Below are 16,795 nucleotides of genomic sequence, written 5' to 3'. Positions count from 1 at the left end.
CTTGGTGGATTAACACCGTCGACACAAAGGGATAAAGAGGGGAAGCGATCTGTTGTTTTTCTTCTCATATGTCCTCTCTCACCTTCTCCCTCCCTCCCCCTCCCTCCCCCTCCTTCCCTCTCTTTCTCTCTCTTTCTCTCTTTTTATTTCTGGGTTTGTTCCTGAACAAGCATCCAGCAGAGAGGAGGAGGAGGAGGAGGAGGAGGAGCAGGACGATGACGATGTCATGAGCAAAAACAGCCAAAATATTCTGTGTACACACAAAGAATGAGGCCACCCACACACACACACACACACACACACACACAAACACACACACACACACACAAAGCAGGGGTTTACTCAGTCTGACCTTCTGTTCCATCACATTGTCCTGGGTCATCTATCCTCTTCTATTAAATTTAAGGCTTTATGAAGGATTATATATATATTTTTTTTAGACTTTTATGTTTTATTCCATTTGCCAACGGTTCCATTTTGTTAATGACGTTAATAATGACAACCAAGATAAAAAAACACCTTTATGTCTGACCGACGCTGACACTGGAGACTCCTTCCGTAAACTTTAAGAATTAACGGTTACTATAGAAACAGTAACGCAAGCGCATTAATCTCCTTCCTCAGCTCACAGAGCACTGAGCTGCTGACCCTATAATATTTCATGCGTTTTGCGGTCTGCACAAATTCCTAATAAAACCACAGAACTCACTGCAGCAGTAAACATAGCGACCAAAATTAGTCAGAAAACAAGCTAGCTAGCATTACTAGCTTTGCAGCTAATATTAGCATACAACAACACATGTGCAGGGAAAAATATAGCAGAAATTCAGTACGAGTGTTTTGGGTTTTTTTTTAAAACCAGGTTTTAACAATTACAGCATCTTTTTGTGCTTTTTGTGCTTTCTGGATAAATAGCGATTGTTCTCTGTTTTGCGATCGTTAGCAAAACAGCGTAAATACAAAGGGAAATGTTTTTACGTTCAGATTCCTGGAAGCAAAATCTCTCGTGAATCGAAACACTAAGCTGATATTATTTCAGACGGCAGGCTGTCATTAAACTTTCACAGCCTCTTAGTTCCACGTCCGTGGCTCGCTGACCAAACTGGGACACCGTCTCCGTGGCGCTTTCACTACTTTCTGTTCCTGGATTTCGCAAAAATAAAATCTCTTCCACTGAACAAGACGCCTCCGCGTCTCCGGTTTTCCTTAATTAGCCGACAGAAATGATTACATCGTGTAAACTGGCATCTTTCAGTGGGTGTGAGAACTACAACACAACACAGCACACATGCAAACACACACAGACACGAACATACGCTCAGCCCACGGCAGTGACTTAACACATGCATGCTGTGCCCAGAGCTCACGAGGTGCTAATACGAGAGCGCGAGCGATAATCCTCTAAAGAGGGAGCTGACTGAAATGATGGGTTAACCCCTAAGCCCTTAAACCCATTTTTCAGGGGCGACAGTGATGCGAATGTCACACACACACACACACACACACACGCAGCTCTGACAGTGACATGGATTTGATCCAGAATGAGTAAACGTAAGTGATGTTCAGTAAGGGCGTGTGTTAGTGTGTGCTAATATCCTATGAAGCTAATTTGTGTGTAAATGTAGCTACGCCATCCAGAATCACTATAACACTATAGATCGCTCCTGCTAACGTGACCTAATATGAATGTGCGTGTTCCAAAACATTTTCGTTTCTATAGTAACAGCTAATTCACATTGGACGCCATATAAGCATACACACGTTTACACGCTTCATTAACATCGACGAAATGAGTCTTCAGTGTCAGCTGTAACGTTTTCCCAACATCTTAAACTTTAAATGTATTTACAACCGGATAAAAAAACACAGCATGTTCAACAACAGTGATTTTCTTTCCTGTTGCCGTTCAACTGTGAGTGAGAAAGCTTGTAGTAATCAATAATTAGGTACAAATGTGTTGTTTGTGGACCCCTGACCCCTGTATGTTCTGCAGCTTTACATTTTCCCTTCACTAGAACTGAGTCCAAACCCTGTTCCAACATGACAATGCTGCTGTGCACAAAGGTCCAGAGCTCCATGAAGTCATGGTGTGGTGGTTAAGTTTGGACTGGAGGAACTCGAGTGTCCTGCACAGAGCCCTGACTCTGACTCAACCCTTCTGAACACCTTTAAGATGGACTGAAATTAGTTCAACATCCCAACATTTGATCTCACTAAAGATTGTGATTAATTGATTGATTGATTGATTGATTGGTTGGTTAATTGATTGATTGATTGATTGATTGATTGATTGATTGATTGATTGATTGATTGATTGATTGATTGATTTGTTGGTTGGTTGGTTGGTTGGTTGGTTGGTTGATTGATTGATAGATTGATTGATTGATCACAAATCCACACAGCCACATTCCAAAGTCTAGTAAAAAAAATCTTCCCAGTGAAGTGGAGAAATTGTCTTCCATGAGATTCCTACAAGCACATGTGGCTCTGATAGTCAGTGGTACACAATATTTTGACGCTGTTGTGTACGACTTTGGACGATTATTAGCAATTTTGCGCCACCTGCTGTCGTTTCGTGATTTCACCACTAATCTGTAACCCAGAGTTAAGCCTGTAACCCAGACTGTGAACCAGAAATAACAGAGACTTAAAAGCACTTTTTATACGTCACTCTGGATGTTGCCAAATTCTGTAAATGTAAATGTATAAGAAAACAAATAAAAATGATTTATTTCTAAACCTTGTGTTGGGCTACGTTGCAGTCTGTTGTTTACAATGACACGGTGAGTTCGTTTAAGAGTTAAAGTGTAAATTCAAAAATGACTAAATGTTAGAAATAAATCAATTCGCTATTTCCTTAGTATAAAAATATAAAAAGAACAAAACAGCTGTTCCCGCCCGGTTTCGAACCGAGGACCTTTCGCGTGTTAGGCGAACGTGATAACCACTACACTACGGGAACTGAGCTGGAAGCACGGTGTTATATATTAGGCATATATAGGTAATGTATATACAAAACATTGAGTATAAATCTATTTGGCTAGCATATACCAACTAACCAGTTAAGCTAACTAGAAAAAATAACAACCCCTGGCTTAGTTGTCGTTAAAGCGCACTAAAGATGGCGGCCGGTTTTTCGCCCTAAGTAGGCGCCCTAAGTAGGAGCCCTAACACGAATGCGGATTGGAACGCAGCCCCGCAGCAGGTTGGATGGAGGGATGGAGGGATGGATTCACGCCTTTTACACACCACCAGGTTTTACTCGCTTTATTGAACTCGTCAAACAGATTTTGACCGACCTGTTGATCTCGTTTGTAAACTAATCCGGTAAGTGAAGCTTCTGTCATGTAAAAGCGGAAGTGGAGACGAACCACAACATCCGGATCAGTCAAGCTAGCAGGTAATTAGCTGTTAGCTGTCAGGCTAAATTTAACATACATATTTTTTTTATTATTGATAATAATAATATCATTGATGATGCTAGCTGTAAAACATGCCAAAAAATCACTAAATTGTCTTTTTTTCTTTTTTACACAATAATTTTTAAATGTAAATTTTGTCCTAATAATTAGTAATAATTTTGTCCTAATAAATAATATATACATATATATTTATATATATATGTATGTGTGTGTGTGTTTGTGTGTGTGTGTGTATAAATATATATATAATAAATAAATAAAGTATTATATAAAATCATAAACTATTTATTATTTACATGTATTTAGCATTTTTTTTACTATTTAATTAATGATTTATGTACTATTTGTCAATAATCACTGTTTTTTACGCATCATTGCTGATATGACGCCACATGAAGCGTTAACATCAGAATCAGAATCAGAATCAGGTTTATTGACCAAGTGCGTTCACACACACAAGGAATTCAGTTCCAGCTGTTTGTGACTCTCAATAGTACAGGCATAAATAACACTATACTATACAATACAAGATAATACAGACTATACAAGACTATGTAGATGTGATACAGTAGTTAATACATTATGAGTATTAAATATGAATACAGAATATATGACTGATCAGTTATGTACATAAAGTGTGAGAAGTGCATGGTAGTGTAAATAACAATATTGTACAGTATTATGCTTTTTGTACAATATACAGCAGCGGTAGTGTGTGTAACGTATACGGATGATGTGATGACCGACAGTTCTGATAATGCAGTACTTATAGATATGAAGCAGGGAATATAATTATGGTGAGTTGTTCATCAGGGTGATTGGGGAAAGAAACTGTTCCTGTGTCTGGCAGTTTTGGTAAACAAAACTCTGTAGCGCCTGAGAGAAGGGTCACTAGTGAAGTCCCGTGGAGTGGGCAGATGAGCACCAATGATATTTTCTGCTGTTTTTACTGTTGTAGTGTGTTCCAGTCCTGTTTTGTTGCTGCACCAAACCAGATGGTGATGGATGTATGTGCACAGGACAGATTCAATGACTGCAGTGTAGAACTGCATCAACAGCTCCTGTGGCAGAACATACATACTTCCTTAATTGACGTAGAAAGTACATCCTCTGCTGAGCCTTTTTGACAATGTAGTTTATGTTGCACTCCCATTTCAGGTCTTGGGAAATGGTAGTGCTCAGAAACTTGAAGGACTCCACAGATGACACCGGGCTGTTGGATATTGTGAGGGGGGAGTAGTGTTGAGGGGTCTTTCCTAAAGTCCGTTATCATCTCCACAGATTTGAGGGTGTTTAGCTCTAGGCTGTCCTGACTGCCGCTTCACCTCCTGCTGGTATGCAGACTCGTCGCCGTCTTGGATGAGACAGATGAGCGTAGTATCATCTGCAAATCTCAGGAGTTTAACAGTTAGTTCACTTAAAGTGCAGACATTAGTATAGACATCCAACCAAAATATCAGAACTCGATATTCTACGATACATGAAATAAATCATGGCGCTGTTAAGGTAGCTCTAAATGGATAAAAAGTACAAGATGTCTTTGTAATTAATAAGCATCTGTAATCATCATCAAATTGCTGTATTAAAGAGGATTATTAAAACAATTCAGGGCCTGATGTCATGGGGAAAATAATCAGCTTTGAGGTTGACAGAATCTTTGAAACAAAAGTCAGTGTATACGTTTATCTCGCAGCTGTACAGAACATGAGCGAGGCCGACTTCGCCGTCACGGGCGACATGGCTGAAATAAGCCGCGTGCACTACGAGATGGAGTACGCCGAGGACATCAGCCTGCAGATGAGGATACCGGACAGGCTTAAAGTCGGACCGGACTCGTCGATGGACAAACTTCTACTGGACCAGTTTTCTGAGGAATCCCACAGCACCATGATGCAGGTTCCAGACAGGATCGTAGTGGCAGGTAGTAGATCAAACGAATCTGATAGGGCAAAGTGAACATGCAGGTGTTTTATCACTGACGCATAATGTTGAGATAAAGTCAGCTTGAAGAGAAAGTGACTTTTTCTTTCACGTACTTTCCCTTTTATTGGCTTTTCCTTTTTAGCTGAAAAACAAAGTTTTCAGGTGTTTTCTGTCTGTCTGTAAGAAAAGGATCAGAATTCGAATGAGCCGCAGGATAAATTTAATATGGTACACAAACGTGCCGTGTTAAAAAGATTCTAGTCGACTGTCAGCTGTGTGACTAACGAGCAGCAGATGAACATCTCATTAATCTCCACAGTCGCATGTTTCTCTGACTGTAGCTTTGTGTGTTATGTTTTTTTTCTTTGCTCCAGGAGATGAAGCTGATCTTCACTTCAGGCCACGAGAGCTTGATCTGATCCAGACCATCCCAGTGGAGAGCGTGGAGCTGAAGGCTCCTCCACGGGTTCTCACTCTCCAGGACCAACCTCTGGACTTCCTGGAGCCTGAGCAGCTACCAGAACCTTCTCAGCTTAAAGAAGAGGTGAAGAAATGCGTCGAATAAACCTCATTAGGACCGAAACATAAAGTCCTTCTGAAGTATTATGGTCTGCTTTTAAAACCTAAACGTAGATGCAGTTTATTAAATCAGGGGATTAGATGAAAATTTAAGACATGGTCCAGAAATATGGTCCGAAAGTCTGGAGTCTGATTTGTACAGAAGATATTTTTAGTGTTTGTTTTCTCTCTCTCTGTGTGTAAAGATTCACTCTCGCACGAGATCCCGGCGTGAACGTTACACCAACGAGACTCGTCAGAACGTCCAGATCGCCAAATACTACACGTAAGAACACACACACACACACCGGCCTCACGCTGTGTGTGTGTGTGTGTGAATAAGGTTAAAGTGCGTATACAATCCTCTATTGTATTACACGTGCATGCGTTTCTAGTTCTATGTGGAATGTTCTGGAACTGTGACGCTGTTTTAAAGCCTAGCGCTAAAGCTGACAAAACAACCGATTAAGCTAAGTGTTAGTGCGAGCGCCGCGTTTACAGCTGATCACTTTATTAGATCCAGTATCACGTAAATATTAAATAAAGCTCCAGTCAGCTGTGTGTAGGATAGAAGACTTTATAAACAGTGTTTGGAAGAATGACAAAGATTTAGAATTTAACGTTAAGTTTAATATTGTCGCTGTCAGGAGGAATCCTCGTATCTCCAAAACCGTTATTTTTCAGGAGATTAAAAAAACGCCGTACCTTATCTGCAGTGCACAGGGTTTAGTCCGCGTTGCAGTGGATTGTCTTGCACTAAATTCCTGTCCTCAGACGAGCACCAGAACTAGCAGGGGTCAAGATTTTTTTTTTCTTTGAGCCCAGTGTTTTGAAGACATTTACCTCAGAAGACGTGTTGATTCGTTGCGACTCTTCTTGAGGAGAAATATGCCGTGAAGCTCTCCCACGGAGTGAGGAAGAGGCGGACAGTTGAAGTGTCCAATGGAGTTATGAGATTTGCGCTCAAGCTATTTTCAAGACTTTAGATTGGTTAATAACTTGTAAAAATAACAGACCCACGTGGGGACTGACCAATAGCATCGATATGTGAAAAAATATGAAATTGACCAAATTTGGACATACGAGGTTTCCGCCCGACAGCGACGATATGTTGATTAGCCGTAGAAACCTAATGACCGAGACTAAGCAGCGGTAGCTAATTAAAGAGCACTTAATTAGTTAAGCGCTTTAATATCGACTCTGCTAGAAGAACGTGTGTGTGAGTGTGCAGTCCTTTAGCGTCTTTAGTGCTAACGTGTGATTCCTCCCCCTCCCTATGTGTGTGTGTGTGTGTGACGGTCAGCGTGAGCCCGTCTCCCAGCGCTCCTGTGCGTGTTCGTCCCCCTCTTGTGTCCCCCGAGGACTGGCCGGGCGTTGGCACTGTGGGCGGAGTCCTGTCCTACATCCAGCTCACCACACGCAGGGCCTACGACCTCGTCCTGGCCATGCTGGATGACTCGCACCGCAGGTGAGCTCTCGCACGCTGGGACAGAGCAACCGCCCCGCATAGTTACTTCCTGTTTATGGATGCTACGCTCTATAGTCATCTCCATAGAAACCATTGCTTGTGAATAACAATCTAACTCACAGGGCAAACACAACTAGATCAAATTCAGCCACCTGCTGCAGCAGCTTAACGTAAGTCAGCCCTAAGAGTAGCCGGAGCAGCACCTACACAGAATTCATTGCGCTTTTACAGTTTAGATTCTTCATACACACGATCTTTCAGACTGGGCTTTATGTAGAAAAGTCTGTAGTGAGGTTTGTAGTGAGGCTCAGTGAGTTGTGAGTGTTTATTTTGTCTCTATATCAGGACCACACTCGTGACTCTGGATGCTAATTTGGAAGGAACTCCCGATGACCTGGCGTTAGCCGACGCCCCAGCACTGAGACGACAGGTACGAACCAGCTCGGTAAACACGAGAGAAAAAAAAGAGAAAGAATGGAAGCACTGAACACAGAAAGAAAGAAAGAAAGAATTGAGTGCTAAAAGGAAGAATGAATGAATGACACAAGAACCGAGTGCTGAAGGAGGGAGTGACAGAAAGAAAGAAAGAAAGAAAGACAGAGAGAGAGAGAGAGAGAGAGAGAGAGACAGTATTTATCTTTGCGTCTGTGTATCTGACTTTTGTGTGTCGTGTCGATTCAGATCGTGAAACTGAACCGTAGACTTCAGGTCCTGGAGCACGAGCAGAAAGAGCGAGTGAGGAGGGAGATGGTGGTCTACTCCCTCACCGCCGCATTCTGGCTGGTCAACGCGTGGATGTGGGTACGCCGCTGACCTCTGGAGCCGTCGACCTGCATCTTCTCATCGTCTCAGGCTGCTTTTAATCAGACTCTCAGAGCTTCTTTTTGTATATAACTGTAACTGTAACCAATATCGCTGGGATATTATTCTTAAAGTCTAAACTCAGACATAGGCTAGAAAATAGATCGTTATTAAAACGATCGTTTTAAATAATATAGTGCGAGCAAAAAAAAAAATGAGAGGGTGCCAATAGTTTTAAGTAAACAGAACTGTATTGATGTATATGGATATGACTATTGTAAAAAAAAATGTTCAAACTTCATGTACAAAAAAAAAAATCATTTCTTGTAGGTGATTGGTGCTGAGAACGTGTTTAGAATAGCGTCACCTTCACGGTTACGACATGGTTAAGTAAAGAATGAATCACTTCAGGATGTCCTGCTGTTCCTCGTCTAATAGCGTAGCAATTATTCCACCCTTTAACGTGTTAACTGACGACACGTTGCGTTTTTTATCCGGTTACGTTTACTTTTAACGTGTCACTTACATTCCAGCAGCTAGAAACAGCCACTGACACCGGAGACTCCTTCCGTAACTCCTACATAAACATCTGCTTATAGAGCGAGAGTCGAGCGTCACAGGAAAGACGAGAAAGGAGGAACGAACGAAAGAATACGGAAAGAGAGACCGAATTCAATTAAATGCTCAAAGAAAGAATGAATTGTAAAAATAAATAAAGGATTAAATGGAAATACATGGAAAGAAAGAAAGGTAGAAAGAAAGAGCGAACGCTGAGTGCTTGAAAGTACGAACGTTACAAGGAGAAGCTAACGAACGAATCAGGAGTGTGTACAGTGTGTGTGTTACAGAACACCAGCAGATTGTGGTGTATGTGTTGTGTTTATTATTTATTTAAATAAACATTTTGTGGATCTTGAGGTTTTTCTTTCTGTTGTTGATGATGATGATGATGATGATGATGATGATGGAATCCAGTTAATATTCTTAATCTCTCCTAAATCCTATGTCGTTGTTTGACGCGTGCAAAAGTATTAGCACCCCACTTTTTTAATTATTATTTTATTTATTTATTTATTTCAAAAACGCTTTTTTTTTATATATATATATTTTTTTTGTGGAAGGTGTTAGTTACCATGGCAACGTTAACGTTTTCGGAACAAACAAAAAAAAACGTACATTTATTACACTAGTTCTATTGGTAGTTAAAATGTTTTAAAAAAATAGCAATAATAAATAAATAAATACATAAATCAAGTCGACAAGGGGTCGCTGTGTTGAAGGTGAAAATAAATGTCCTAACTTCCGGGTCTGAACCGGAAGTGTGTGCTGCTGTGTAGCAAACCGACCGTAGACGTGGAACAGGATTAGTTGCTATCGCTGCAGCACGAGATGTTGGTTTATCAGTTATTTTAATTTTATTTACCCTACTTTGTAATTATATTTATATACTTATTTATATCTATATTTATATATTATGCTATGACCGAGTAACTTATTGGACGTTTGAAGACGACCTGAGGAGATCTTTCATTAGCTACATTAGCCGCTAGCTGTGCTAAGCTAATAGGATCATGGAAGCTAATGCTAAAAGCTAACGCACGGACACGTCGGTGTTGTCGCGGTTCGATATTAACTCGTGTTCAGGATCGTCCGCGGTTATAGATCCAGATCTCAGGTGCTGTCATGGCGCCTATGGGGATCCGGTTGTCCCCTCTTGGTGTCGCCGTGTTCTGCTTGCTCGGGCTCGGCCTCCTGTACCACCTTTACTCCGGGGTCCTGACCAGCAGACTGGCCGCTTTGAGACAGAGGAAGACGGTGGATCTGAGGGACCTCCTCGCCTTGTCCATAGAGGCTGCTGTACAGGGAGGATGGGAGGTGAAGCGCATCCGTATGGAGGACACGCTGGAGGAAAAATCCAAGGGCAAAACTAAAGAAGGAGCTTTGGAGAAGTTCACCATGGGGGATTTAAACTCTCACAGGAAAATGTACTACCTGATCAGGAACACGTATCCTTACATACAGGTATCATCATCATCTAACATCATATACACTCACTGGGCACTTTATTAGGTACTGATACCGAATGGGCTTCTGAAAACCTTCTCCTTGTACTCTTACATCTCAAAGATGTTCTACTGAAGACCTCATGGTTCATGAAACCATTCTGACCACCTGCACCAGCTTGGGTGGTTCACACCTGGGTTCGTGAAATCGGAAATGTAGAGTTTTATTATACGGGTGAATCTCAGTAAATTAGAACATCGTCGAAAAGTTTGTTCATTCAGGGTTCCCACACGTCCTGGAAATCCTGGAAAATTAATGACCAATGTTCCAGTCCTGGAAAACACATGGAAAATGAGAGAAAACATAAATTGTCCTGGAAAAAATCTTGTTGTCCTGGAAAATTATTATTTTTAAATGTTCTTGATCATTTAAAGAACAGTTTACGACCGGTCGAAACAATTAACGTTAGTAACAGAAAGCGATCTGTTCAGGGACGACGAGTTTTGACGGGTTTTTTGTTATGCTGTTTAATCTCGCTGTGACGGACGACGCTGTCTTGTGTTGGGTGCTAGGAATGGTTTAAGTGCTCGAATGTTTTCAGCAAATGGTGACGGGTAAGCAGGTTATATTAACCTTGTTAATTTGAATATCATGTGCAAGGGGAATGCACAGCAATCTAAAGCATGCATGACGGCATTGGCCTGAGAAAGGAAAGGGTATTAATATGTGCGGTCTTTTTATTTTATAAATGTTGAAATTTCATTCACTTGACAAATTGTCTTTAAAAGTATAGTTAAGTAATAGCCATAAAGTGTACGCTGTTTTTAAGACTTCTGGAGAGAAGAACATATTACTTTAGGCCGTGAATCTGTGATCCTTGTCTTTTTTTTGCTAAATTTGAAATGTCCTGGAAAATGATCTCTGAAAAAGATTTGGAACCCTGTTATTTCATTCATTCAGCTCAAATAGTGAAACTTGTGTATTATATACATTCAGTACACACAGACTGAGGAAGTTTACGGCTTTGGTTCTTTTATTTGTGATGATTTTGAATCACATTTATCAAAAATCTCAAGAAATTAGAGTATGTTGACGTGTCAATCAGCTAATCAACTCAAAACACCTCAAAAGGTTTCCCGAGCCATCAAAATTGTCTCTGAATTTGGTTCACTAGGCTACACAATCATGGGGAAGACCGCTGATCTGACAGTTGTCCAGAAGACAATCACTGACACCCTTCAAAAGATGCACAACCAACCGAGAGAGAGAACGGCAGCCTTGAGAGGCTTGTCAAGCAAAATCCGTTCAAGAATTTGGGTGAACTTTACAAGGAAAGGACTGAGGCTGGGGTCAAGGCATCAAGAGCCACCACACACATACGTGTCAAGGAATTTGGCTACAGTTGTCGTATTCCACTTGTTAAGCCACTCCTGAACCACAGACAACGTCAGAGGCGTCTTAGCCAGGGTAAGGAGAAGAAGAACTGGACTGTTTCCAAGTTGTCCTCTTTTCATATGAGAGCAAATTTTGTATTTCATTTGGAAACCAAGGTCCTAGAGTCTGAAGGAAGGGTGCAGACGCTCATAGCCCAAGTTGCTTGAAATCCAGTGTTAAGTTTCCACAGTCTGTGATGATTTGGGGTACAATGTTATCTGCTGGTGTTGATCCACTGTGGTTTTTTTTGAAAACCAAAAAGTCATTGCCCCCGTTTACCAAGAAATTCTAGAGCACTTCATGCTTCCATCAAAAAGCTGGTCAGCTTTCATTTCCCAGCAGGATTTGGCACCTGCCCACACTGCCATAAGCACCAAAAGTTGGTTAAATGACCTCAGCAGTGCCACCTTACCTCCATGCCACGCTGAACTGAGGCAGTAATTAAAGCAAAAGGAGCCACAACCAAGCATTGAGTACATATACAGTAAATGAACAAACTTTCCAGAAGGCCAACAATTCACTAAAAAATGTTTTTTTTATTGGTCTTATGACATATTCTAATTTTTTGAGAGTGAATTGGTGTTTTTTTTAAAAAATGTGAGCCAAAATCATCACAATTATAAGAACCAAAGACTTAAATTTCTTTAGTCTGTGTGTACTGAATTTATATAATACACTTGAGTTGAATTGAATTCATTTGAGTTGAATTACTGAAATAATGTAACTTTTCCACAACATTTTAATTTATTGAGATTCACCTGTATACACTGATGCATCATTTAGTCATGTTGCTGTGGGAAAAACCTTTGTTTTTTCATACGTTTGTCATAAATCGCTCCCTCCTTTCTTGAGTTAGCAGGAGGCTGCTCTCAGGTTTTAGTCCTTGTTGAAGAAAACATAAAGCTTGTTGTAGACGCCCATATTTACACTGAGCTCAGTAACATCTACAGAAATCTTCCTGCTCAGTGACTTCTCTTATTTATTTAGGAATTCAAGACGTGTTTTAACAGCTCACACACACACACACACACACACACACACACACACACACACACAGAGTCTCTCTGTTTCACTGTATTAAAGGTTGCACATGAGCCTTACAATAAGCCTGTGAGGTGAGGTGAACCTGAATCAACACCTTCTGACCAATCAGAGCCTTGAGTTGTTAACACGCTTCACGACTATTTGTCAGGTGAACTCCGAGGAACACGACAACTCGGACGGCGAGGCCACGGTGTGGACGCGTAACATCCCGGACGAGGTCCAGAGCAAGATCCCTGAGGGGAAAGTGGTGCCTGCTGAGAGCGTGACTGTCTGGATCGACCCGCTGGATGCCACGCAGGAGTACACGGGTGGGTGTGGGGGGGTGTAGGGGTGTGTATGGATGGATGGGTGGGTGTTTGTGTGTGGATGGGTGGGTGTGTGTGGATGGATGGGTGTGTGTGTGTGTGTGGATGGATGGGTGTGTGCGCGGATGGGTGGTGGTGTGTGGACAAACGGGGTCCGTGTGTGGACGGACGGGGTCCGTGTGTGGGCGGACGGGGTCCGTGTGTGGGCGGACGGGGTCCGTGTGTGGGGGGGCGGGGTCCGTGTGTGGGCGGGCGGGCGGGGTCCGTGTGTGGGCGGGTCCGGGTGTGGGTGTGTGTGTGGACGGACGGGTGTGGGTGTGTGTGAGGACGGACGGGTGTGGGTGTGTGTATGGACGGACGGGTGGGGGGGTGTGTGTGTGTACGGACGGGTTTTTGGTGTACGGATTGTACGGACGGGTGGGGGGGTGTGTGTGTACGGACGGGTGGGGGTGTGGATGGACGGGTGTGGGTGTGAATAGGTGGGTATTTTGGGGGGGTGGATGGGTGGTTGTGTATGTGGGGGGGGTTGTTGGTGTGTGTGGTTGTTGTGGGGGGTGTATGGATGGATGGGGGTGTGCTTTACATGGATGGGGGTGTGCTTTAACTTGCTTTACAGGTTTACGATATGTTGATGTGTTTTTTAAGCCCCGCCCCCTAGAATTTCTGATTTGTGGTATTGAATTTTAAGTCTTTATTATTTGGCTTTAGGACTTTAGAGCTGCTTAAAAAGGCTGCTGTTAGAATTCATACTTGTTCCTCCAGAAAACCTGAGGAAGTACGTCACGACCATGGTGTGTGTGGCTGTGGACGGGAAACCTGTTGTAGGTGTGATCCATAAACCTTTCACCGGCTTCACAGGTCTGTATTGGTGTGTGTCTGTGTGTGTGTCTGTTTGTGTGTGTGTCTGTTTGTGTGTGTGTCTGTTTGTGTGTGTGTCTGTTTGTGTGTGTCTGTCTGTGTGTGTCTGTCTGTGTGTGTCTGTCTGTGTGTGTCTGTATTGGTGTGTGTCTGTATTGGTGTGTGTCTGTATTGGTGTGTGTCTGTATTGGTGTGTGTCTGTATTGGTGTGTGTCTGTATTGGTGTGTGTCTGTATTGGTGTGTGTCTGTATTGGTGTGTGTCTGTTTGTGTGTGTCTGTCTATCTATTTGTGTGTGTCTGTCTATTTGTGTGTCTTATCGTTTGTGTCTGTGTGTCTGTTTGTCTATTTGTGTGTCTTATCGTTTGTGTCTGTGTGTTTATTTGAGGGCATGTAGGTTTTTTGTGTGTATTCGTGCATGTGTTTTTGTGTGTATTCTTGTGTGTGTATTAGTTACTGAACAGTAAACTCAGTCAGTCACACGTGTAAATCCTTCCTCCATCTTGTTCCTCTCTGTTGTTTGTCTCAGCGTGGGCGATGGTGGGTGGAGGAGCGAACGTGGCACCGCGAGACTCCTACAACACCCGCAATCCCAAGGTCATAGTGTCACGCTCACACGCGGGTAAAGTGAAAGGCTTTATTCAGCAGGCATTCGGGAACGACACAGAGATCCTACCAGCAGGGGGCGCAGGTGCGGCACTGTTACATTTTTATATACATACACACACACACACACACACAGCTCTCTCTCTATGCAGGAAGTTTGTAAAGCTGTATCAGTGTGTTGTGATATTCTGTAGTAACGACTTTAACACATTAATAAACAATAAATAATCTTCAGATTGTCATTGATTCTCTCTCCCTCTCCCTCTCTCTCTCTGTCTCCTCTCAGGATATAAGGTCCTCACTCTGCTGGACGTCTCGGACGACGATTACGAGAAGGCAGACATGTACATCCACGTGACCTACATCAAGAAGTGGGACATCTGTGCCGGAAACGCCATTCTAAACGCACTGGGCGGTCACATGACCACGCTGAGCGGGGAGGAGATCGACTATTCCGGCTCGGAGAAGAACCCAGGCGGCGTGCTCGCTACGGTCAGCATCGACCACGACGCCGTGGTGAAAAAGCTGCCGGCCCGGGAAGAGAACAAAAACTGATGACGGTTCGGGAAACAGACCAAACGAGCAGAACCAGTGTTGGACACACAGATACGCCAGCTTCAGCCGGACTGCACGTGACTGCGGCTGCGTGGCGTGTTTAGCGTTTAACTACTCCAGGAGTCACACTCGACGGGTACAGGAAGGGCTCTCAGCGTGGACGTGTTCTTTATTTATCTCCACATCAGACACACACTTTCATGATCACATGTACATTGGATACCCTAAAGAACAGGACACGTAGCTGCGTACAGATATTACATCTTAATAATGTAACATCACAGACCTATGAGATCCTCAGAGTCTGACATTATCTCCCAGATTAAGGAAGTCTGTCTCTCAGGAGCACAAACCCGTCCCAATCGGGGGAAGCGGTGGCACTGAACACTGTGTTCATGTTTCCCTAATAATCTCACGACTGGAACCTTTTTGCTTTACAATAAGACACGCTGTCATGTGCGTGTCATCAAACCTCCACAGTCCGGTCAGTCAAAGGGACGGTTCAGTGTCGTAGAAATCATCTTCATCTGCATTCGGAGCTCCACAAAGGACTCGTCAAGCTCTGTGATCTCATTACGTTCCACCCACTTCCTCTTCCAGGATTTTCGGATTCTCGATTCCGATTGGCCAGAAGCTCTAACAGCATAATAATAATAATTAACCTGGCCTAACATCGCCGTATAACGTTGTTTCCATGGTAACAGCTCCTTCACAGGGGCAGGCACTTGTACGCATACACACGTGCACGTGACCACACGATGCTTTATTTAACATTTATGGAAGGAGTCTCCAGTGTCAGAGCTTTGTAACAGCTTGTAACAGTAACTCCGCTTCAACACAAAACCACGACGTTGATTATTTTCCAACAGCACGACCCCGGGTGTGTGTTCTCTTACTTCACCACGTCACTTCTGCCGACGGACCGAATTTATTAATAAAATTAATAATAATTATTAATAATTCTTTTGTTTGTAAGCTGTTATAATTATTCTAATGGGATGGTTGATGGGTTTTTTGTTTTTTTTTAAAGGTGTCTTTTTTTTTATATCATAACCAATCAGCAGATGAAGGAACAGGTGATGAACAGGGTGTTAATGTAGCAACGTCCCATCGTCCATGGCTCCTCTCTCCCTGACGTGTCGTGCATGAAGTGTAAATACACACAACACACGTTAATCAACGTTTATTTGCTGTTGAAAATCCTGCATGCGCTCGGTTAGATATGAGGCATGTGATGTTATCGTGCTAAATTAACGTTTGTTTTTTTGGTTTTTTTGGATTGTAATAAAGAGCAACTTCGTTGTTGTTGTTTGTTGTTGCTTCGTGTTTTTCTTTGAAGAGGATTTTTCCGGGTGGCGGCTCGACCTTGTGGGACGATGATGCGAGTTAACGTCTCAGGAGTGTTTGGTGTTTGTGGAGGAAGTGAAGAAAAAAAGCGATGTAAGCCGGAACCCTTCTGGTGAGCTCTTTATACAGTGTGCCACATGTGCACTAGGTGGCGCAAATGAGTTTCAGTGAGTCTGAGTGCACCACAACACACACCAGAACTTTTTTTTTTGCCCGTGAGACGAAAAACGACAAAACTCCTCCGTCCGTTTTTAGCGCCGATACGAGCGGACCAGCTGTTGCTATAGCAACGAGTACATCGATACGAGTCGGTGGTTTGTCAGAGCTGCTGTTCTAGAAAACACTTTCTGACCAATCAGACTCCAGAACCTGACGGTCTGTACACGGTGTGTGGTGTTTAAATTAAATTGCTGAACCAAAGGACTCAAATATGGTGATTGTGTAAGAATAAATACTCTAAATATCTTCAGG

The 16,795-nt window shown here is 42.7% G+C and overlaps 2 protein-coding genes and 1 non-coding gene across 3 annotated transcripts; 2 read left to right on the top strand and 1 right to left on the bottom strand.

Moving 5' to 3' along the window:
• Window positions 1-2,889: 2,889 nt before the first annotated feature.
• On the bottom strand, window positions 2,890-2,962 carry trnav-aac (transfer RNA valine (anticodon AAC)). The gene has a single exon. It is a non-coding gene; the product is annotated as a tRNA-Val (tRNA).
• A 240-nt stretch (window positions 2,963-3,202) lies between these two features.
• On the top strand, window positions 3,203-9,089 carry mffb (mitochondrial fission factor b). Its single transcript, XM_060867556.1, has 7 exons — window positions 3,203-3,400; window positions 5,116-5,343; window positions 5,720-5,889; window positions 6,110-6,189; window positions 7,207-7,371; window positions 7,717-7,801; window positions 8,053-9,089. Exons 2-7 carry the CDS (start codon window positions 5,127-5,129, stop codon window positions 8,182-8,184), a joined length of 849 nt encoding a protein of 282 aa, XP_060723539.1. The 5' UTR covers window positions 3,203-3,400; window positions 5,116-5,126; the 3' UTR covers window positions 8,185-9,089.
• A 414-nt stretch (window positions 9,090-9,503) lies between these two features.
• On the top strand, window positions 9,504-16,287 carry bpnt2 (3'(2'), 5'-bisphosphate nucleotidase 2). The gene is made up of 5 exons (XM_060867542.1): window positions 9,504-10,194; window positions 12,803-12,962; window positions 13,722-13,817; window positions 14,346-14,507; window positions 14,709-16,287. The coding sequence occupies exons 1-5, from the start codon at window positions 9,856-9,858 to the stop codon at window positions 14,975-14,977; spliced, it is 1,026 nt and encodes a 341-aa protein (XP_060723525.1). The 5' UTR covers window positions 9,504-9,855; the 3' UTR covers window positions 14,978-16,287.
• Window positions 16,288-16,795: the final 508 nt, after the last annotated feature.

The sequence above is a fragment of the Tachysurus vachellii genome, chromosome 1 (genome assembly GCF_030014155.1).
Source record: "Tachysurus vachellii isolate PV-2020 chromosome 1, HZAU_Pvac_v1, whole genome shotgun sequence".
NCBI lineage: Eukaryota > Metazoa > Chordata > Actinopteri > Siluriformes > Bagridae > Tachysurus > Tachysurus vachellii.
Note: the sequence above shows the minus strand (reverse complement) of the source record. Positions and strands in the feature narration are given on the sequence as shown.